We start from the raw sequence: 23,623 nt of genomic DNA on the forward strand, positions 1-23,623 counted from the left end.
ATCCCAGGTGCCAGGGATGACTCCAAAGTATTCCCCAGGGATTACACACAATTTAGCCTAAGCTCAGTTAAGAAAAACCCTTGCGAGGCAGCTCCGCTGCCTGCCAAGGATGGCCGTCACAGCGGCCCCACAGCACACACCAAGCACGTTCAAAGGTTCCTTCGCAGGAAATCCTACTGAATACACTGATTAAGTTCTTCTTTCAGGACAACAACGAGTATTTTAAAGCCATACCTTTGAATTCTGACAACCTTATAATGAGGTGACCAGGATCCAACCCAGGTGAAGCAAAAAAGAGGCGCTGAGTGCCCAGCCCACAGGCAGGTGCCCCCCGAGATTTTCAAAAGCGAATAAAAAACTTGAAGACTTTGTCTTGGCTTTCCTTCAACTCATGCACTAGAGCAGAGGTGAATATCTTGGATGCCAACACAAAGTGTCCCCTGAGGTTTTACTATACCTTGTCTTCCCTTCTGTTTTTTTTCCCCTTGCAGTTCTGCTCTCAGAGTGCCTGGATCTCTCTCACATCTTCTCTCACGTTATTTATAATTCTCATCTTAACAAGGAGGGAAAAAATCTGGGAACTGAGCCTGTCTGCCTCTCACCAAGCCATCACAGTAAATTTTTCTCCATCCTTATGCTGCCAGTGGAGCAGCATATACAACTATCTCACTTTTCTCTATGCGCGCAATACCCTGGTAAGGGTACTTTAACAGTTGGTGTAGAGCTTACAATTGCCACATATCAAAAGATAATGGCACTATAGGCAAGAAAAATGACTCAGGACACTTACAATCATGAGCACATGGCCACAGGGATCCATATGTTTGTTAATGGCCTCTGACAGACCATAAAGGCAAAGGCTACATCAGTCCCTGCTACACTGTAGGCAGGGCTGCTTTGCTAGAAAAAGACGTGCTGAAATACCACAAAGCCAGGGTGTGCCTGGAAGGGACGGGCAAGAGGGGAGAGGTGGAAATAGGTTTCGGAAAGGCATCCTGGGATGTGTCATCTGCAGCCCAGGTCAGAGCTGTGAGAGGTGTCTGAGCCACAGGGCAGAGAGTGGCAAGAAAACCCCATCGTGCTCACCTGACTGCTCTCATCCGCCCACGCTGCTGCTTGGAAACCCCAAATCAGAGGTGGGAAGGGCAGCACGCACACAGATAAATCATCTGATAGCGTGTTTTCTAATCACTAACCCTGTCTCTTCTGCTTCTGCTGCAGTTGCCTGTCCTGCGAAGCGACATGAGTCTCAAGGGATCCCTCAGCAGCAACCCTGGCTCATCAAAGTAAGGATCTCCGTGGTGGGCTTCGTCCATCTCGTGGCTGGCACCACCACTCCTTCCTACCACCCAGGGGGATGCTCCTAGCAGTCCTACTTGCCCTCCAAGTCCCTGGTGTTTGTTTCACCCTTCCTGGGCACCTCACAAGCTGTAGCCATAGTCAGCATCACTGCCTCACACCTCACGTGCCCTGCGCACTGTAGCTTGGTAATGCCACATTAGGTTCAGAGAGGAGAGGGACACCAGGAGCCTCTCCACCTGGGGCTTGGGGGCTACGGCAGTCCGTGGCAGCTTCCTGATGGAGCCAGAGCCACCAGCTCACTCCCTCCTTCCTGCACGCTCCTGGTCTCTGGAGAGCAGGGTGTAGGTGTATGAGCACCATGAATCACTGCCTGCCCTCAGGGGGACATGATGACAGAGTAGAAAGTAGCCACTGGCCACCCACTGGTGCACTGCACTGTGAAGGACAGCCTGACCACAGCACCTGAAACCCTCAGGTCCTGCTTTGATCCTCCCCTGCCAGGCCAGAGCCAGAGAAACCACTGTTATCTCCTGGCTGAGCACTCCTACGCACAACCCAGGTATGGGGGGGTGGTCCTACAGGGGATGTAACCCGTGCTTAGAGACCTGACACCCCAAAACTCAAGTGTTTACACACAATTATGTCCCATTTTTACATGGGACATGTTCTACATCTGAGCATCTGCCTTCAAGGAGTACATCTGAAAAGGGTCTATTAATAAGGGATCTTAATCTTGGCACTTACACTGCCTCAGCTTCAGGTGGACTCAGGTATAATATAGAGGGGTCTCTCTTTACCTGCACTGCTCCCTGTAACAACCCCGCTTATCGCACACTGGGAGCTGCTGTCCTTAAAACAGCCCTCTCAGAAGCCATGTCCTTCCAGAGGACATTGCGTGTGAAGGTAACTCTAGTGGGGACTGGCCTAGATGAGCTCTTCTGTCTCCTGTTTCCAGCTGCTGGGTTTAGTGACACACGCCTGCGGTGTGGATAACAGCTAGGGTTGCAGAGGGAGCCGCTGGCACGGTCGGACAAGCAAATGCTTTGCCTGGTAATTCGGAGTCGTATCACGTCTGATAGACGTGATGAGGAGGGCAGGGCTGGTCCCTCTCGGGACAGCTGCAGAGCTGCTGTGCTCATTATCGTGTGAGCTGCAGTGTGAAAGCAGATGTTAAAAAGATCCGTGAGCTGATGGTTTATTTGTACCTTCTCTCTTTTACAGTGGCAGCATGGGCAGAGCGGACGGAGCCTCCAAGCTGAGCGCAAAGGACCTGTACGGTAAGTCATGCCCACAAACACATCTAAGGTTTCCTATAGCAAAAGCACCTCTGGAGATCTGGACATGTTGGGGAGTTTTAGGCTGGGACTCCAGCAAAGCCACGTGAATCCAGACCTTCATACGCAATGGGCTAGCCTGACCTGGCAGCAAAAATGCACCTTACTTCTGTGCCACCGCCTCCCATGCTGGGGACAGCTGTGATTTTGTGAGAAGAGACAAGCCACGCAGAACATTGCTTCCCCTCATCCCCACCCGCCAGCCAGATCCTCTCCAGTTATGTTAGCAAGATAACCTGATAAAGGGCCTAACAAAAGAAAGACTGTCCTCAGCAGGTTAATGATTATCCTCTTTTAACTACTCAGTGAACCACAAAAACTCCAGTGCCCTTTGGATCTTTGGAAGTAGAGGGAATTGGTAGGATGGGTGCTTGTGCAGAGCCTGGTATGCAGCTTGTTTATAAACCACCCCAGCTCCAGAGAAGCCAGGGAGTCACTGGGTGAAGAGCTGTAGAAAACATTTAGGTATCAGTAACAGTTATTCCTGATCTTAGCAGCTCTCTTAATGTATCCCAGGTGAAGACTTGGCCTGTGGGGTAGACAGAATAAGCAGAAAGTCATGCGAGAAGTCACCTCCCGCAGTCACTCCCTAGATAAGAAGATGAGGGTTTGTCTGGGGGAACACTAGCAGCTTTCGGGGAGTCCGAGCCTGCAAACTCTCCCACCTGAGAGCTGTCGATTTGCCTGGTTGATGCTTTCATCGGGTACGAACAGGCTGCGTGTGCCCCTTGTGAGAGAGCTTATATTTGATCAGAAATCTCTCTTTGCAGCTACAAGGTGAGGGTGGTTTTTTGTCCCTGGCAAGTGACTTTGGTTGCTGAACAGTTTTGGCTGGAGGTTTGTCAGTGTGGAGTGGCCTGGAACAGTGTCCCACAAGTGACCTATCTTGCCCGGGGAAAAGTGGTCGCTGGTAGGAAAGCGGGGGCTGTACTTAGTGGATGAAGGGTTAAACAGTCATTGTTAACTTCGATTAGCTGCAAAGAAGTGAAACTCGGGAATAAAGGTAGAAAAGAAATTTGGTGTTACTGGCCAGGGCTGTTTGTGGCCTGGATGCTGCATGATAGGCAGGTGCCAAGTGGGGTTTGAACTGTGTCAGTCACTTGTCTGGAGATGAAAGGACACATGATAAGCTTAGAAAGAAGCAAGAGGATGAGGCGTGGAAATATTTGGGTGCTGCTCCGCTTTGCACACGGGACTGCTAGTTCAGATGAGCTCCTCCTGTGTCTAACGGCATCATTTCTCTTGCTGAGCACTGAAAGCTCCTGCAGATCTGATCGGGGCAGAAGGATTATAGTTGCAAGGTAAATAGCCGTACAAAGCCGTGTAAAAATGAAACCGAGAGTGACAACCGTGTTGGAAACACGGCACGTGCGCGGTTAGCACCCACGGGCCAAGGCGGCCCAGGGCTCTGAACTGTCAGGGTTTCAGGGTGGGATCTAATTGCGAGCGCCAGGCTGATTTGGTGCCTCGGCACGGCGAGCAGGGACCACCCCACAATGCCTCCACTGCAAAAGCTAGCAAAGGGAAAGGCTTACAAACTGCCTTTAAAACAAACACAATTTCTCAAATAAGTCATTTCAACACTGAGTTACATCTTTTAAATTTTTTTGCATGGACACACCCCAAAAGCAAATTTCACCAGGGATGGGACCTCTCTGACCAAATTCCAGAAAACCTTAAATGAGGACCATAAGTCCATGGGCCAAATCCTCAAGAAGAGTAAGTCAGGGGCCCAATATTTCCCTGCCACCTCTGAAGCGCAGTATGAGGTCTGCAGTAATATACTGCATAAATCAGTGGCTGTTGGCTGGCTCAGCACTGCACAGCACGAGTACCTCCACAGGGTTTTTGCTTGGCAGAACTTGAAACCCACCCTGCTAATTCAGCATGTCTTTATCAACGGACGCTCAGCATGTGTTAAACCAATATTTAAACGTCTGGGTCCCCTTCGCACTCGAATCCTCCCTCCCCCAACATTAATTTCTGCTGTGAGCTGGCACATTTGGGGGTGGAGGGCAGGCAAGAACTAAAATTCCAGGGAGAATTATGTTTCATAATGAAACAAATCACATCAAGCTGAGCTGGCCTTGATTATGTGATTACGATGCTGCTAAGGGACATTCGGAGCTTACAAGACTTTTCATATTTCCATTTTTCTCCAGTGTAATCAGGCTGGACCCTCAGCCTGTGCACGCTGCCAGGCCTCCAAAGAAATGAGTGCAATGACTCCCACATTCCCAGCGCACAGACATCTGCTGCATTTAAAGCTCGCTGGATAATGCACACAGATGCTCCAATGCACACAGATGTCTAAATATTATTGCTAGGTGAACGAGGCCTTGGTTTTAGCTTTCTTAAGATGTTTTTTCTACAATAGAGTGCCTCTCACCACAAAGCAGGTATGGCACGAAGGAGGGCATGCACTGAACTATTAGCTCAGGTACTTGGGCTCTAAATGCTAACCCAGCCTGAGCCTTCATTACTGGCCTAACATGACAGGAGTGCCAACTGCAGGGACATGACTGCTATCTGAGGGTGAATGTGTCCCCAGTACCAACAGGGACTTACTGGCAGACTACTGGGTGAGACTCTGGAGAGGGATATTTAAAAGCATCATAGTGAGGCTGAAGCAGAGCAGCAGCTCCAGGCTATGCACAGAAAGCCAACTGGATGATAGAGGTGGGGGATCTGCTCTGGGGGGTTCAAGGACACAATGTGAAACTCACAGGGCCATGTAGGTCCGCACAGGACACAGCCTCGCAGCTGGTGATGGGTGGGGAAGGTGGCTGCTCTGGTGTCACCCTTGGCCTGCTGTCATTGCCTTGATCATCAAGTACATGGCACGCCACCGTGTCTTCTTCACTGTGGTGAGTACAGAGGGATGCAGAGAGATAACCAAAGTCACCAGGGAATTCTGCAAAGAAATTGGCTTAAAGCCCTGAGGCATCTTCCCCGGCGCTATCCCTACCAGAGTTGATCAGAGTTGGATACACTTTCTAGGTGCTCAGCTGTCCTGGGTGGAGTTTCCTGGCTGTCGTGGCAGCAGGATACTCATCCTTTCCTCCCCCCTTAGCAAAACGGCATCACATTTGCTCAGCTCCACATTCTGGAAGAGTCTGTGGCTGCCTGCACAGAGCGAGCCCCAGCTCCACTGGCAGCAGGGGGAATGGCTGGCACCTATCAAGTTGCCACTTTACTCAATGCACAGCAACCAGCTGAATAAATGTTAATGCATACCATAAATAAATTAAGCTGCTTCTCCGCTTACTGGCGTCTGTTCTGAACCTAGATGAAAGCCTGTGGGGGTAAAAACAGAAGCCAAGGGAAGGGCTGGAAGAAAGTGTTTCTGCATAGTGCTTCCCATAGCAGGCTTCTGCCACCCCTTTCTGTGGTGACACCCAGGTGGACTTCTGCAGGAGTTCATCTAAGCTGCTTTCATGGTTGATCAGACAGCGCTGTCTCTTGTGACAGATTAGGCAGCGTAACCAGAAGCTGCATAGAGTCGAGGGCAGCTTAATGATTACAGTGGACTTCTCATGGGGCTGTAGGAAGGAGATGGCCCTGCAGCAGTGTTCAGAGCAGCCCATTTCTGTTTGACTACTGTGTCTGTCCCTGTGGTGCTCATCCACTTTCCAACACCCCTGGCCAACTCCTTGGGTGTCTTTGCCTCTCACCGCAAGTGCTGGGGCACAGAAGTGCCCAGCAGAACCGAAACCAGGCTGCCCCCCCAGCAGGGCCGCAAAGCAGAGGGGTGGGACGTGAAGGGGCACAGCAGAGGTGCGAGACCCCAGCCTGGCAGGAGAGCAGCGCTCGTCTCGCATCCAAACCTGTGAGACCCAGCCAGTTGGCTCCAACCTGCCCACCCCATCCCTGATACACTCATTTCTGGGAAAGACCAAAACTTATCAGGGTACAGGGCTGGAAAAGGGATTTTGGAGCAAGAGAAACTGCCTGTAGCCTGAGTTAGGCTGGAGAAATGTGGTGCTGAACAGCAGCAGCCTGCGAGGCACGATCACTTGACACTGCACACACCCCCCCGTAACCCAAGAAAGGCTTCGGCACTGCAACAGGACACGGGGCACTAACACAAAGAGACGAGCCATTCCCGCCTGCCCGGCGTGGCCCTGGATAGGTATCAACTGCCTGGGGAGCCGCGGGGAGAGGAGACTCCACCGGCGCCGGCTGCACCCAGAAGCTGCCAGCGGAGGCTTGGCAGAGGACACTGGCCCTGGCTAGGCAGAATACACTGATGGCAAAGGAGTAAATTATGTTTACCGGTCACGAACCAACTCCTGGGGGTCTCTACAGACCTCCCTTGTCTCCTAACAGGCCCTCCAGCCCTCAGCCACACAGGGAAGTCTCCAAGATAAGACTCACCAGCCCCCAGCATGGTCCCCAGACTGTAATTCCTTGCTGCCGGCTCTCCCACACCCTCACTCACACCCTGGGTGAACACAGCGTGAAGCAGGGCCTTGGGGTCACTGCTGTGAGATACCCATCACAGACAAGAGTTGTGCCAACTCACAAATGGCCCCAAGAGCAGAAAGAGAAACATTGACTCGAGACAGCCTTGCTTTCCCTAAAGCTGCATTGTAAATGTGCATTTACTATTAATGGCTCGGCACGATGACCAACAAAAGGGTCGTTATTTACTATTAGTTATTGCTTGCCCAAACCATGAGCTTGTTCATTATTTCATCTGGAGGTCACGTGGCAGTCACACAGTTATCAAAGGGAGCACTGAGGTGCTGTTCCTTCCCCTAGAAGAGGGTTTGTGCGTGGATTTAACGCTCACTGGTATTGCCTGCAAGATACAACCCTGGCAGGAGTGGTGGCTAGAAACTGAGCTTGCTCAGCTACACAGTTGGGTCGAGAGGACCATGCACATACCTAAACCCAAGGGGATCTGGGCAGCATCTGAACTGTGCCACTCACTGTCATGTCCCTCAGATGCAGATATATTCTCTGTGTCTTCTAGCAAAAGCTAAAAATAGAAAGCGCTGGCATTCATTGAGACGATTTCTGAGGTTCGATAGCTCGGCGGGAAGGCCAGGTGTTTGCTTTTAGGCACGTCTGACTCAGACATCAGCCCGTGCCCTGAAGCAGGCCTGCGTTGCCATCAGTAAAGCAGTGAGGTTGCAATTCTGGATAAAACAACTTCACACCTGACTGACTGAATGGCTGTTTCTTTTAAAGCTAGCATCCCACAGGGGAGTAAAGTCTGAGATCCAGCAAAGATCAAGACTCCTTGCCATAGAGAGGAGGAAGCACTTCCCTCAGACTGCCCTGCAGATTCTCGTTTGGGAAATGACAGGGTGGCTGAGGGAACTGGTGCTGACCGCAGTGGTACCAACCTAACAGGTATTTCCCAGTGTTTCCTGTACATACCACTCCCCCGAAAGACCTGCTCTGCTTGCCCAAGACCTCCAGAGCACCGGACAGGGCAGATGGATACACAGCTGTGTCTGTCTCCAACCAGCTGCATGACCATGGCCAACACATTTCACCCTTGGGCATTGCTTTCCCCTGCTCCTGCCCTTTGCCAGGACAGACTGAAAGCTGCTCAGAGGAAGGAGTGTCCCTGGATGCATTTGCCCAGCGCAATGGAACAGTAACAGGAAGCCAAAGTGCTCCTGCAGTAGGTGGGGTGAAAGGCAGCAGAGTTTTTCCACGTGCTGTTGCTGTTTGCTTACCCAGCCCACCGCAAGAAAGCCCTGGGCACTGCTGATCACAGGTCCGAGTCAGAGCAGTGCCTGAGACACTAATTCCCCATCTCCTCTGCTGCCAGCCTTGAATAACTGCCTTGTCCTCCTCCACTGCTCCCTCAGTGCCATTTCAGCTTCTTTCTTTACATCCCCTTTCCCACCCGAGATTCCAGCTTCAGATTACCTTGGCTCCCCTCCGACGCTGCCTTGCGGGTGACCCTTTTATTCAGAGCCTTGGACATTTAATACTCCAACTGCAAACAGGGCTGGAAGAAAAATAGGAAGCCAGCATTCCTGTTGGTTCCTGCAGACCAAAACCCAGTGGTGGGTAAGATGAGGGACGTGTAGGCTCAGCTTAGCCGTGACTGGAGCTACTGGGAGGAACAGGCTCTGCTCTGGGTGCTGCTGGAAGTCCGAGTTGGCTGGGCTCAGCCCTGGCTGCAGAACTGTCTTGCAACCACTCTGACCTGCCACAGGCAGCTCGTGTCTGCATCGCAGGGCCTTTGGGATGGCAGTTAGTGATGGGGGGCTGCAGAGAGGGATCTGCCACCTCTAAGGCTGCAGTGCCTGCTCGGCATCTCCAGTGGCCCTTTTTCTTTGCCACTTCAAGACTGGTGAGCGCAAGTTCTCTCCTTGCATGGAGTAACTGCTCGGAGCTTATTCAGAGGAACATTTTCTTAAATGGAAATGGGTTGTTGGATATGCCCAGGTACCCTGGGAACAAAAGCTGTGTTAGTTAATAACAACAAAAAAAAGGGAAACTTTTCATTTTAAGTTTTTTTGGTCCTCAAGTAAAGCAAATTCTTCAGTTTGTTTAATTAAATCAGGGTACCCCCAATCTCACTAAATGTATTCTGACATTCAAAAAATGTCATTACCAGCTATGAGAAGTTCAGAAAACAACTTTTTGGATTGTTTGGTGAAAAATAATTTAGCATATTTCTTCCAGCTCTGGTTGTAAAGGAAAAAAGGAACACCTCTACCCAAGCTTCCCCTGCAGCTTCTCAATACCATGATTATCTTCTGCTGAGAGGCCCCTGGGTGCCTGCCCAGCAGACAGTATGCTACTGTACATACCGCCTTGCGTTCCCTGGCATGCCGGACACAAACACGCAGTGTTTCTTGATGTTCTCAGTCCTTGCACAACCCGGGACATGGGTCAGGGTTTTATTTGCTCTTCTAGAGTGGGTTGTGTCTTCAGCTAATAAAAGAGGAATGTGAGCACTTGGGTCTGAGCTAGTGGCAAATATTAAGCGTGCCGAGGAGGAATTCAGCCTTGTGATACCTACTAGCAGCTGCTGACACGCTATCAGTAAAGCAGTTCCCTGCTGCCATAGACCATTCATACCTCTGGCTGCTCCCAACCTCAATGAGAGCTTTTTCATTCACTTCAAGAACTTCCAGGCTACGTACTATCGCGCCACACATGAGTGATAGCTGTCCCACGCAAAGATTCCCAGACAAGCTCTGGCAGTTCAGAAAGTACCATGGTGCTAACAGGAAAACCAGGGAGCTTGATGCTTCAGCTGCAGAATGAAGAAGCTGCAAAGATGCTTCCAAAATGGAGCTCTCCCCGTGCTGTCTGGCCAGCCATAGGGAACCCCAAGCAGGGAAGCCTCTGCAACAGCAGAAGCAAGGTACGGACCTGCAGATGCCTCCCTATCGGAAGCTCAGGCGCAGCAGGTCTGTGCAGTGCCTGAAACCAGATCCTTGACTAACCCTGCAGAACCTGGAGCATCCTCCCACTCAGTGAGGAAGTGGGAACCTGTCGGATCGGCAGAGCTGCGCCACCGCAGATGCGCAGTCAGACTGCCAAATCAGATCTGGCCCCATGCTCAGATCCTGGGAATGGATGCTATTTCATAAGGCTGCTTTATAACATAGGCCCAGCAAATTTGCATCGTTGCCATTAGCATTGAGAGACATTTGCTGCTTTGTTTCTCTTCTGGAGGGTTGTGTCCTGACCTGTTGGTTTGGCACAAAGACTAGCTCTTGCTACACTGGCAAGTTACTATAAACAGCGTGTGCACTGCTAGATAATGTATAGATAATATAAAGAATTGGCAAGCTCCAGAAGGCAACAGCCAGGGCTTTTCTTAGGCTGTTCTAATGGACATGGAGGCCAGGGAGGTCTCTAGTGTGATGCAGGGAATCAAGGAGAGGTCCGTGGTCTGGTACTGCCAATGAAAACAAACCTAATCCGATACATCTTTGGTTCCTTACAGAGAGTTTCACATACGATTTGTTCATCCCCCACGTTTTCTGCTGTGCCTTCTGCCCAGCAAAGGCTGAAAACAAATACGGGGAGGGACGGGGAGGATCCGGGAGGATCCTGTGTGATAAAACTCGCTAATTAGTCAGAGAAGGATGTGCATGGAGGGGAGGCTGGGGCCTTCACAGCTCTGGTGTAACTGGCTGCATCTGTTACAGAGGCACCTGTTTACACCACAACTGACTTTGGCCCCGGCGTACAGCAAGAGCACAGGCAAGTTTTTGTTTAGAGCAGTTTAAAATGTAAATGGATGGAAAGAGATGGTATCTTGGGACTGAGCTTTGGGATCCTGCCTGTAGCAGCCTATAACCCCCATGCAGCTCAGCGTAGCACCACAGGCGCTCCCCCTGCCAGCAGCAGGAAAGAAGGGCTCAAATTCCCCTGAAACACTGGGAACACGGCAGTCCTGAGGCTGTTCTGCCCTCTCGCAGACACTTAAGAAAATGCAAAAAGAGCAGAAAAAAACGTTACAATCCCCTAACAACCTGGGGAAAGCAGAGCTTGGTGGGAGCACAACCCATTCGGCCTGTTTACCACATATGCAGAGACACAAGTGTCTTCTGCGTGGAGATACACAGTCATACAGCTGTACCCCAGCACAGTCGGCAACCATAGGTGCTTTTGTCATACCTCTCAGTTAACACCTTTTGGCTATCTGCTTCAGGGCCAGGTAAGCTGAACCTCAGAGGAGCCTGTTTCCCTCCTTTCTAGGCTGATGTTCCCCCCTGTGAGTATTCACAGGCCATTTCGGAAGCTGGCAGCAGAGGCTGGCCCCAAGCCCAGGCGCCCCGTTGGGTGTCACCCCTACCACCACCCTTTCTCCCACCCTTGGTACCACTGGTACGATGTACTGGGGATGCTCTGCCCTGCTGGCTTGGCAGAGGCCTGCACGAAGAGAGACAAGCCTGCTTTTGCCCTCTACACTACTCTACATCCCTAGAGACTTTAACCACGTTATTTCAGCTCTAGCCTGGTCCCAGTGGGTAGAATTTATCCCGCTAGCCAATCTCTTGTGCACACAATCCGCCGGGCTGAAGGGAGTGTTCACAGCCACGACCTAACTCCCTGCAAAAAAGGGTGTTGCATGAAAATGGGGAGGGAACTTGGCACGATAGATGTGATTTGGCTTCCTGGACCAAGCTGATAACCCCATCCCTCCAGGATGTGTATCGATCCTGCTGCTTTTTTTTTTTTCCCCCTCATTTGTTACTCTCTTTCATCCCTTTCACTCCTTAACATAAAGCCAAACAGGACACTCTCCCTTCCAGACAAGATTTTAGCCTTGTCACTGGGATTTCAGCCCAGCACTCAGTTTTGAGCCCTTGGGTGAAATCCACCTTGCTACCTCTGCAGTGGTCTGAGCTTTTTCCATTTCTTCATGTGGCCACTGGTGCCAGAGGGAAACATCATTCCCACAGCACTGTTTATCCGTAAGATATTGGCAACAGATAACATTCTTCAGAGAACGGCTTTGCAGTTTTCCCCGCACCTCTGGGTATGAGGCAAAATTAAAGCTAGCTGGTTAGGAAAGGACTGAACAACTGAACTGAATTCAGTTGAAAAAGAACCATTTACATTTTTTTTTTTCCCCTGAAAGGTGTATCTTAGGGTTCACTGGGCCAAATCCTTAGAGGCAAGAGATGAGACAATTTACTAGAGTGTGTGCATGTCCCACATGGCATCTATGCTCGTCATTCAAAACTTTCTGGATCACCCATGCCATTCATAAAAGTGTTTGGGGTCAGCAATGGTGCGACTGTGAACTACCCATCATTGCTCCCTAGGCCACAGCAGTGGACCACACCAGCCACCTTCCTCCACGCAAGACAGGATCCCCATGCTATGAGGGGGTTTTTTGTTGCCAGACACCAAAAGCAAAGGATAAAGCTGTACTGTTTTCCCATCTCTTTGGCTCTCTTGGCAGACAGAAGGGAAAAAGTACAGTGGTGGTCACTGTGGGCTCATGCCAGCTTTTATCACCTTCAGATGTTTGCTGTACTAGTGCCACAGCCCTGGAGCTCTCCTTGCCCTTTGCAGCCCATCCCATGCTACAGCCTCTAAAGGGCACAGCAGAAGACAATTCATTTAAGCAGAGATGCAGATTGGTGTCTAAACTCTGGCAGCAGCTGCCATGGGGATTATGCAAATTCTCTGCCTCCTGGGGACAGGGTATGGGTTGGATAACACGTTATGGTGCTCGGGTCTTCTTCATTGCAAGACGCTGTAGAAATGCAAAGTGTCCTAGTAGGAGAGGTGTCCGATAAACCGGGAGGAAATTGGCTACTGCTGCTAACATGCCAGCGTTCATTCATAAAAAATTAAGCAGACAGAGGACAGGGCTGTGCAGGAGGGCAGTGTGGGAGCTACCCAGGACATGCAACCTATCTTCTGAAGTCTTTTCTGGCCAAGGGAGTTCACCTGCCCAATGTAAAGGATCCCCCCCTTGATCCGTAGAGTCAAACAGCCACAGATCTCCCTGCAGGTATCGTTCTGTGCGTGGCATATTCAGTTCAGCCCACCACAACCAGGGACACATTTAAGCTAGGGCAAATAATGATGCATCCACGGAAAGGTCTGCAATGTTTCACCATATTGCTTTGAAGTAAACAAACAAAAAAACCCTCTCTTTTTTAAAGCACCACACTTCTCGGATAGTGGCCTAAGACTGACTATTTTGTGATTTGCAGCCTGGATCTTTACTCCTTCCTGTGTTTAAATCAAAACTAAATGCTAGGAAAGGATATTTCAGTGTTCTGGCACCCTGCTGTCCCCGGAAAGTCTGGCTGTTTTCAGGCTGCGTATTTATATTTGCAGATGCCAGGAGGAAACACAAAAATAAAAGTTTCCATGGGTGTGGGGACCAGGTAGAAGCCAATGAGACAGAAGGGATTTCACGAGAAGGAACAAGCAGGCATCTTAAAGAAAGGGACAGGAAAAAGAACATGCAGAAACACCCCCTTCCTCACCCTGGGCAGCTTCTGGGACGTCACTTGCATGGCATTCTGAGACAAAAGAGAGGCAAAATGTTCTAGTTCTGCGACTTTTAAAGGTAATGCAGAAATACCCCCAGGGAGAATCAACAGAGACAGAGGGAAGATCTGCATTTTTTCCCTTGCTTGCCTCTGTCTGGAAAAGGCTACAAATGGCTAAAGGGGCCTTTGGCCCCTTTAAGTGAGCTTAACCCCAAGTGCAGGTGATGGGAAGCAGGGCTATGCAGAGCTCTGAGGTTTTGACAGGTTCCCAAGATTTCCAAGGGCTTCTCCAAACATTTCTCAGAGGTGCATGCTGAGATCTCCCCGACCACGACACATGCAGCTTCTTTGAGCTTGGAGGATGGGGCAAAGGCATCAGAGGGGACCCCAGAAAGCCTGTAGGCAACCAGCCACAGCCCTGACCATTGCTACAGCTCCATGGACTGTTCTCCTACCAGAAAGCCAGTCTGGTTCTCCTACCAGAAAGCCAGCCTACAGTCTGGTAGGCTGTTCTACCAGAAACACAGTCCTATGCTAGCCTCCCTCTGAAACCCCATCCCCCCGGTATACCTTCCTTTCCTCAGGGACTACCAGTTCTTGACATGGCTCTGCACCCTTCCTCTCAGGGCTGGAGACATTTGCCTGTCCTAACGTAAAAACCCTTTGTTTCCAGACCGATCACTTCAGCCTTTTCCACTCCCTTCTACAAAGGAGGGGACAGGATGTCTTAAAATCCAAATTTGTCTCCATCCCACACAGACGCGGTGTTCTCATTTCCATTAGTGTCATCTATTTACATGAGAAATGCTTGGTGAGGAAATTGAGGTTACTGAAAGAAAAAAAAGTTACTCACATCAGACACGAATCCCTGTGGTGTGTGTTGCCGTGTGCCCTCTTCCAGACCTTGCCCCACATTTGAAGTAGGGCAGACTGCAATTAAAACACACAGCAAACAGAAAATGCCATTGACCCTTCAATGCGAGCCTAAGGTGCGAAGTGGCCGTGCTGAAATATTAATTAACTCAAGGTCACTCTGGAAGCTAAAGGCTGAGCAGCGAGCTATGATGGGTGTCTGAGGTCTTCTCCCCCCAAACTATCCTCGCTCCACCTCTGAGTCAGTGCTGGCGGTGTAAAAGGCACTAGCTTGGAGACCTGCAGGCTCCATTAACGCCTCTGCCAGCATGCCCCCCAATAAATCATTTCTAGTTGCAAACAGCAGCCACTTCAGGGCTACCAGGGATTAGCCGCAGAGGCAAAGCACACTGCTGTGTTTCCAGTCACAGGCACAGAGAGTACAAGGTGCAAAGTACTCAGGTGTCCTGCCAAGCTGATGGCACACCTCATGCTGAAGAGTGCTAGAAAAGTGTTAAAAAGCATTAGAAATCAGCTTCTATCAACCCTTGCCAGGCTCCGAACGAAAGCAGCAGCATCTCTTTTCACGTCTGTTGTCTCTGGGCTATCTTTGCATGTTTAGCATGCTCCTGCGCCACAGACAGGTTTGCTACCAGTGCTCAGCCCTGCGTCGTCGGAGAAGTACCAAGAGGAGCTCAATTTAAAAGCTCTTCTCTGCTGACCAAGAAGAAAGGTGAAAACCCCAAGCTAAATCCCAAGGAAAGCTGCCCTTCAGGCCAGTGCTTGTTCTGGAGAGACACCTGCTGGTAATACCCCCCAAGGCCCGACTGAGCTCAGGGACATGCTCATCCTCCTTCCATGGAAGCCAAGTAGAAATAAAAGCGTAACAGAGATGCAAGGGGAATCTACGGGAAAAGGTTCAAACTACCAAGGTGGAACCCAGAGCAAAAGCATGCTGCAAACCTGCACATGACCCAAGCTCCAATCCCAACTCCACCGCCCCTTGTGCCTGACCAGCATTTCGCAGCCCCAAACCAGGGCAGGTCACAGGAGCGAGAGCACCTCACAGACACTTAGCAAGAAAACAGTGCGAAAGACCCACAGTCTAATATACCTGAGAGATTTGAGCTTTTTCAACCATAACCAGTTTTTAACTGCCCTCCGCGCCAGTTCTCTGATTTTAGGACAGCCAGAGAAACCCCAAATTCCCACTAGGTGTGAGCTAAATCAACGTAACCTGAAACAGGAGCATTCACAGAGGCTGGATGGGTTGGCTCGAAATGCTATCCCATTCTAGGCAGGAAAAATCTAGGCATGAAGCTACATGTTACACGCAGGGGCACGCACACTCATGAGGAAGGACATTGGTAGAAGTCCTGGCAATCAGTGCTGAGGAGGCACGTGTCTGTAAGATATTTTAACTCCTGTCAACTCCCTGGGAAAACAGCAGATTCAGGCCAGCTTCTTCTTTTGCACCGGATCTACTGGCAGGAGGTTTAAGTAACAGCTATTCAGGTGAGAAGTGAATACAAGGACACCCCCAGGACTAAGCTAAAGCTCCAAACCAGTGTTTTGGGGTTTGTTTTCTGCTCTTGTCACAGTTGACTGCGTTGACTCCTTGCTAGCACTCTTCTGCATGCAAGGCTTAAAGGACAACATGCGTCAGAGTTGGCAAATTACCCCCCAGCCAACACTCAGGCTGTAATTCAGTGTCGCATCTCCTCCATCACTACCACCAGCTTCAGGAGCTTCCATCCTTTCCAATCCTGACCCTCATTTCTCCATCCCATTGCTGCAATCCACTGACCCCTCTGCTATCCCTGTGCAACTGTTTGTGGGACAAGTTCACTCAAGTGAGCTCAGGGGAAGAGACGGACAGGATGCATGGTCTGAACTAGTGTGGAGCAGGAACAGAAGCAGCAGCAGGCAGCTGCTGGAGATGTTGCCCATTTGCAGGAGTCTCAGTGATTCCTGGTAGCTTTGGAGAAGATGGAAAGGACAGGCTTAGTAGATCTTGTAGAAAACAATCCATGGTTTGGGAGCAACAAGGGGACTGCGCTTTCTTGGGGTGAAGCGGTCAGAGACCATTTTTGCTGGCATATAGTCAGAAGAGAAGGAAAAGGCTGTCAGAGCAGCACTGCTTCAGTCACTACTTGTGTTGACCATGATAGCTTTCCGTTCTGTGGGTGCCCTGTTGTGCCCTCTACCCCTCTGTCCCCCTTGCTGGACTTCTTCCCATGCATAGACCCAAGGAAGGAGACCCACGGGGTGGGCAGGTGTGTCCACCACACACCTCGGCTCCTCTCCTTGACCAGCAACTTGGGAGTCCCACCACTGTCACTCCCACAGCAACCTCGACAAAATACACTTGTAAAGGGTCTGTTAAGGAGTCTGTTCACAAACGTGAAAACAACACAAAAGCAGACCAGGTGCTGTTCCCTTCTGCTCCCCCTTTATCCCTGCTCTTATCACCCACACTCATCACTCTTCCTTCTTTCATGGCAATGCACGCCCGCCAGGCAAGAGCCTGCTCCTGTCCCTGCTGAAGGTGGCCAGGGTGCAGGGAGAACCTGGCTGACTTCTCTAAGTAAGCCCACGTTGCTCACTCCTCGGGGCTGGGGCTGGTGGCTTCTCTGTCTGCAAAGCAACTTGTGCCTCACAACCAAGAGCAGGAAGGCAATGCGGAGGGGGACTGTGTCTGGCCAGATTGGGCACTAAGAGGCCACTTCCCGGGTGGAAAGAAACAGGACAGTAACTTCACTAGTACAATAGTAGCAGCAACAGATAGGAAATAGTCACCGCCCTGTTTTACACAAGAGACAAAGATAAAAAAAAAGGCAAGACACTAGCAGTGGTAAAGCCAGAACTACCGCTTGAGCTCCTTCAACCCCTTGAGCTGTGCTCATTTACCCAGACGGGAAAGGATTTGCACAGAAGCAAATCAGGGAGGAACTCAGTGCATAGGCCAGTATTTGTCCTGAAAACTAAAAGGATGCAAAACACTTGCAGTTTCAGAGGACAGCGAAAGGAAAAGTCAAACAAACCATGGTGTCTCTAGGGAGGAGCTACATCACCAGCACCTTCATTAGGCTGCTATCCTCTTTCTCAAATTATCACCTAAAGGAGTGACCAGACAGAGCCCTGGTTGCCCCTAGCCCGTCCACATGGGCAGAGGCCTTCCAGGGGCATCACAGGATGGTCACTACTCCAGCAGACCCTTCTCCTTTCCAGAGCTCCTTACCACCTCCAGCACCTTCCAGTTACTGCCCTGCCCTTGCTCTCCTTTATATTCACATCATTTCACTGTCTGCACTTTGAAATAGACTTATCTTCAGTCTTCCATCTTTTTTATTGAAGAAAAAAAAAAGTCACCTTCTTTTGATTACAAGGAAAGCTTCAATTTTCAGCAATCAAAAGTATTACCAGTATTTCTTGTAAGTCTTTGGGGAGCGTTTTTCAATTAAAATGTGACATGCTGCTAAAAATACAAACTAAAGAAACATTTTGGAAAGTTTTACCTGGGTCTTGCGCCACTTAACCAAAAAATTTAGAAACCGACTGGATGGGTTCCTTCGAGGATATTAATTTTTTAGGTGCCAGCCTCTTTAATGTGAAATTTATTAAATGAGACCACATGTTCCATGTTCAAAGAAAAGGGGAAAACAAGAGAGAAGCCAACATCCCAGAGAAGGCATTAAAGAGAGCACTGAAATAAACCACAAATCAACTAAGATTAATATATACTACTTTAAAACACGAGGAGCCCTAACGTTTGCTGCGTTATGAAATCCCCTTGGTTGTGACTGTTGCTACAGAGGACGGGATATTCTAACACAGGCTTTAAGAAGGGTGAAAACATGTAGAACTGCCATTGCATTTTCTAATCAAACCAGAGATCAGAGGATGTCCTCTGCTGGTGAGGAAGATGTTTTCAGTTTGTACGCTCCCAGATCACTCTGGGCCTGGATAGTTACTCCTCTGCTATTCAAGCAAAGTATTTATACGGAATCCCTGGACAAGTACCAATTAAACAGTGACTAAGAGCTGGCAGGGTAAATTCTTGCAGGATTATATTCAATAGCCTCATGAAATTCCAAGCTATTTTTTCTTTACTGCCGCTTTCCAGTAAGAAATGCAGGAAGTAATGAAGATCTTTTGCCTCATAAAAATATTGTACAAGAAACACAGTTTCTGACTGGCTGGCCTCGATCCCTACAGCCCTTCCTATTCTGGAGGATGATTCAAAGGGCTGTTATGTCTAAACTGGTGGGTTGTGGTCGGATTTTTTCTTCTTGCCACGTGCATGTCATAGCCTTCTGCCAGCCTTCTCAAGCCACTCCTTACCTCCCCAGCCCTCTTCCCAGAGCTTCCCTAACCATTCGTTGTCGGGGGCTTTCCTTTACACTAGGTTTAATTTCCTCCACAAATGGTGCTGACCTCCAGGAGTCAAATTATCAGCAGCATTAAGGGATACAACTTGAATGTGTACCCTACACACCCAATTTGCCAATCCTTGTTACAAAAGTTAATATCCTTAATATGTCTTATTATTCCCAATACTCCAACTGAAGCTGGAAGTTCAGAGACCACGAGAAAGTCATCATGAGCGCTGTAATTCTCAGACCCTGATATACCGATAAAGAGCCACTACAATGAAGGCTTGTTTTCTTCTTTTTTTTGCAGAACAAAGGAAAAAATACTCCAATTCCAATGTCATTATGCATGAGACTTCACAGTACCACGTGCAGGTGAGTATGCAATGAAATGTTAAGGGGCTGAAAGGCCAACGTCAGTGATAGATGCTGGTAATGCAATGTGTTTCGTTTGTCCTGGACCTTCATTAGGCCAAAGAGGAGTTGGGAACCTTCTTACGATAAGCAAGTGTCGCTCTTCACACCCTGGGAGAGGCAAACAGAGCTTCCCACCCAGCTGGGTCCACTCATTATTTCTAGCTCCTGGACTGTAGGACACACTTTCAGACCTAGCCATCCGCTGTAATTTCCTTCCTCAAGCTGCACGTCACCATGGTCCCACCAGCCTGGACCCGGGACTGAGACCACACAAGTCCTCTCAATCACATGTAACATGCTACAAAGCTGGGGTCATCTGGGCTTCTCATCTAATTCCTTTGAGCACAAAAGGGTAGGAAAGTAAAGAGCATGTGTAGGTGGAGCACAGGAATTTCTACACCACAGACACTCTGAAGAGATAAACTAAAGGACTATGAGAGCAGCACAAGTCCCGAGACAACTCCTCTCCCAAGGCTGACCCCACTCCTTCCTACGAGGTTTCAGGCTGGACTGGATCCCTCTCCTTTCTCTTCTTTCCTCTTACATATTGCCTGCTCTGTCTAAAATCAATACCAGCTCTCCTTCTTCTGCCGTCTTCTATTTCTCTGCTGCTCCTCTCCAACTCCTTGCTTTGGAAAGCAGCAGTTGTTCCATTATGGTATGACGTTATTTGAAAGTCCAAGCGAACAGACTCTGGTACGGCTCACAGATCCTCCCACAAGGCTACAAACAGCTTTCCATGGCGCAACTCTGAATCATGCTCAAATCCTGTAGAAAAGCCAGGTCCAGACTTCAATGGCTTCTCCCACATTGCGTGACACGGGTCATCCCTGATCATTTAACTCTCCCTCCCTTGGATCCCACACGTTTCTTTGAACTGAAGAGTGGGAGGGACATCCACATTAGACAGATTGTTTTGGGGATGGGGAGAGAAACAGAGACCGGTCACTGCTTCTGCATGTCCAGTGTGCTGACCTACACCAAAGGCTTGGAAGTTCCTGGCTTGTCCCCTTTCCCTTGCTGGGCTACATCTAGGACCAGTGTCTGGGAACATTTTGAGGTCAGCAACTCTGTCCTCTTGCTATGAGGTGTGACATGTGCTTGGGAGGCCACTGTCTCAAGGACTTGCTGTGGAGCCAGCACTAATCAGTCATTCAGCCTGACACTTTGTGTCATTACAGCCTGCAGATGGGAAATGTTTGACGAGAAGGGAGGACAAAAATGACTATTAAAGAATATGAAGTTGGTTTAATTACATATGGACCTCTTTTCTACTTTAAATTTAAATTGAAAATGGCATACGAAACTATCATTTATCAAAAATTTATTTCCTTTTGAATAATCAAGATTCAGCAAATTAAAGTGTTAAGTAATTGGGGAAAGCAGAATGGGGAAAAAAAAAAAAACCCACCGGATGTTAAAAAGACAAGGGAAATTCTGTACAAGAAAACATGAAATGGAGAAGCTCTTGTCCTCTCTTCCTCCTCTGCATTTGAAGGAGAATAGTGGGAGTTGTTGTCCCTCGCATCACCCCATGCTTCAAGCCCTTTTTGATCCGCACGGACAGGCAGGTTAAAAGCAGGGTTACAGCAACTCATCTGCCCAAACAACAGAGACCACATCGACTATCATCTTTCAGCTCTCCCTCAGCTACTGTGTCCTCTCAAGTAATTCAAAACTCTTCAACCATGACAGGCATTACGCCAAATTCATCTCCCAGTGTCACAGACATCCACTTAAAAAAGAGGAGTCAGCCTGGCCATCCCGGGCCCGGCGATTCTTGGAATACAACACGCCGGTGCAGGCCAGTGGCCTCCGCACCACAGGAACAGAGGTGCCCATCTGAGGCTGGACCATCACGGAAAACTGGGCAAGCTGAGAAAGGAAAACACTTCACGAGGGTCATATTCAGTAGAGAGGGCCCCCTCTTCTCTGGTTTAAGACCCAGTCCAGCAGAGAGCTTATGTACACGGTTAGAAATACAGGAGCCTGTTCAGTTGCTTAAAATTAAATTTAGACTTTTAAAAATGCTTGTTTGGAAAGAGGCCCTGGTTTCCATCAGAGAAACTAACTCGATGGCCAGCCGCCCCGTCGGTGGCCTTGCCAACCATCCCCATCAGTGACTCCTACCAAATAAAGTCACTCATGGAAGCAGAGAAGGGACTTTAAACAGTGACATGTACATGAATTCTTCATTAATTATGCCATATGCCACCCATTTGTGAGCCTCTACCTTGACCTTTGACCAAGGCACACAGGATTTCAGTGTCAGGCAGTGAGATAGGAAGAGATTTCCTCACAAGAGGCATTTTACACCCTTTGAAGTAATTTATAAACAGATCAAAGTTTAATAGTGGACGGAGTCATTGCCCATTCTCACAAAAGCTACTATATTTGAATATCCATCTGGATGAAAAGAGGTTTTAATGAGATAAATCAAAGACAGTAGCAAGCTTCTCTCCCTCTTACGCCACCAGTATCTAAAGAAAATGGAAAAGAAAAAAATACTCTAATGAGTCTGAGTTAGACAAGTAGCTTTCCCTTCCATGAAAATTAACTTATGTAACAATAAACAACGAAGGAATTTATGAAGATTGTAAACCTGGCAGTTAAAATAATAGAACAGATAAGAATGCCCGTCATCAGGTATAAACCAACTCTCTCCACTGCTCAGAAAGCAGAGGGTTTGTCACCTCTGCACAGATAATATTGACCTTGCGAATACCTTTTTGTGCACTATTTTACAATTACAGTAACATATACCTGAGTATGTTTTTCATATCTGATTGCATGGCTAATCTCAGCTTTCAGCTCAAATACCTGCCAGCAGTTTTATTTAGACAGTGCCTCACCCAATACCTTTGCTTTATGAACACAGGATTGGGTCTTGCACTCTGCAGTGTTTATCCTCTTCTCTGCTCTTTCCAGTCTTTGTGAATTACCCAACAACCACCTCAACAACAAATTGGTCACCAAATCCTCTCCACCCCTAATTCCCACCATCAACCATCATGTTTAAAGACTCAGCCCTTTCTGCCTGTCAGGGCTACCAGTGCTTTAAATCTGAGCCTTTCCCCCTGCATACACCTTGTCTGGAGCCAATTGCAACAACGGTTCTTGCCTGTGCTTCAACAAGACCATCCAAGGCTCCATGCTCTGAGTACACCGATCCTCCTCAGGTCCATCTGGTCGGTATCAGACCCCAATGTTCACGGTCTCTCCAAGGTCCCTTCATAACCTATTTCCACTGCAGGACAGTGCTGGTTCCCTCCCTGGTGCTGGAGCAGGGTCAGCTTTTGCCGCCTCTTAGTCTGCTTCCCGCTTTGTGTCTCCCTGGGCTTTTACGGCTAAAAAAGGACTTCCTTCCCAAGCAACTCTCATCCTCCTCCATCGCCCTCTGAGGCACACGCTGATTGTGGACACTACCCATTGGGTTATTTAATCAGCTCATGAGCTGAGACTGCTACTGTGAACAGACAGATTTTTCCCCTAGCCCTTTCTCCTTCTCGTGTTTTGTAGCTCTTGCTTGCTAGTCTTCTGGGACAAAGACTGTCTTTTTGTGCCATGCCAGACCCTGACCCCTGATACGGCACCACTGTGGCAAAGAATCAGCATCAGAAAGAAACTGCTTGAACCCTAAAAAGGTTGTGTCTGATCACTGGGATAAGGCACAAAGACAAGGGATCAGAGGGAGAAAAGCCAGGCAAAACTCATCCCTGAACTAGAGACAACAAAGAGCCTCTCCAAATTTCACGTGCCAATTTGTGGCTTGCTTTAAACACACCCCATTTTTCCAGCTCTTGCTTTGAAACCAGGCTGCAGGATTTGTGCATCAAAGACAAGCAGGAGTTTCCACTGCTGCCATCCACACAAACACTAAATGCCCAGCAGAACTGTTTCTGGGGTTGCTGCACTGTTGCCCCCAGACCCACAGCGAACACGTGTAACGCATCTGCTCTACCCCCAGTACCTGGGTCTCCCTACCAGAAGCGTTAATCTGCTCCATGGCTCTTCAGTTGACCCACAGCTGATTCAGCAGCAACATATTATTTACCCTAATGCTATTGAGTAGGGGAAGCGGGGCTCGTGGATGGGCCATCGATATTCCAGGGAAGAGAGAAAGAGCTGGGACCTGGCCTGATAAGCCTCCCGGCAGCAGGCCCTTGGACTAGCTGCGGCACAGATGCATTGGTCAGGCCTATAACTTGCCCATCCGAAAACCTCCTGCCTTTCTCTTCTGGAGAAAGTTGGTTACGGCAGGGAAAGGCTTCAGCCGCTTTCCCAGTCGGGCATGTTCTCCTTCCCTTCTCCTCACCAGAAACACACCAGGGTGGCAAAGGGAACAAGGTGAAACTACCATTTCCTTTTCCTTCCTGAATTTTTTCCCTTCCCCTGT

At 49.1% G+C, this 23,623-nt stretch overlaps 1 protein-coding gene across 1 annotated transcript in view; it reads left to right on the forward strand.

Annotated features, from left to right (window-relative positions):
* Positions 1-2,175: 2,175 nt before the first annotated feature.
* EPS8L2 (EPS8-like 2) overlaps positions 2,176-23,623 on the forward strand; it is a 43,739-nt gene continuing 22,291 nt past the window's right edge. The window contains exons 1-5 of the mRNA XM_009581074.1: positions 2,176-2,205; positions 2,524-2,579; positions 3,407-3,413; positions 18,089-18,164; positions 19,115-19,185. Of these exons, the coding sequence (XP_009579369.1) occupies positions 2,176-2,205; positions 2,524-2,579; positions 3,407-3,413; positions 18,089-18,164; positions 19,115-19,185 (240 nt within the window). The remainder of the gene's footprint in view (positions 2,206-2,523; positions 2,580-3,406; positions 3,414-18,088; positions 18,165-19,114; positions 19,186-23,623) is intronic.

This window comes from Fulmarus glacialis, unplaced genomic scaffold (assembly GCF_000690835.1).
Source record: "Fulmarus glacialis isolate BGI_N327 unplaced genomic scaffold, ASM69083v1 scaffold12907, whole genome shotgun sequence".
NCBI classification, from domain to species: Eukaryota; Metazoa; Chordata; class Aves; order Procellariiformes; family Procellariidae; genus Fulmarus; species Fulmarus glacialis.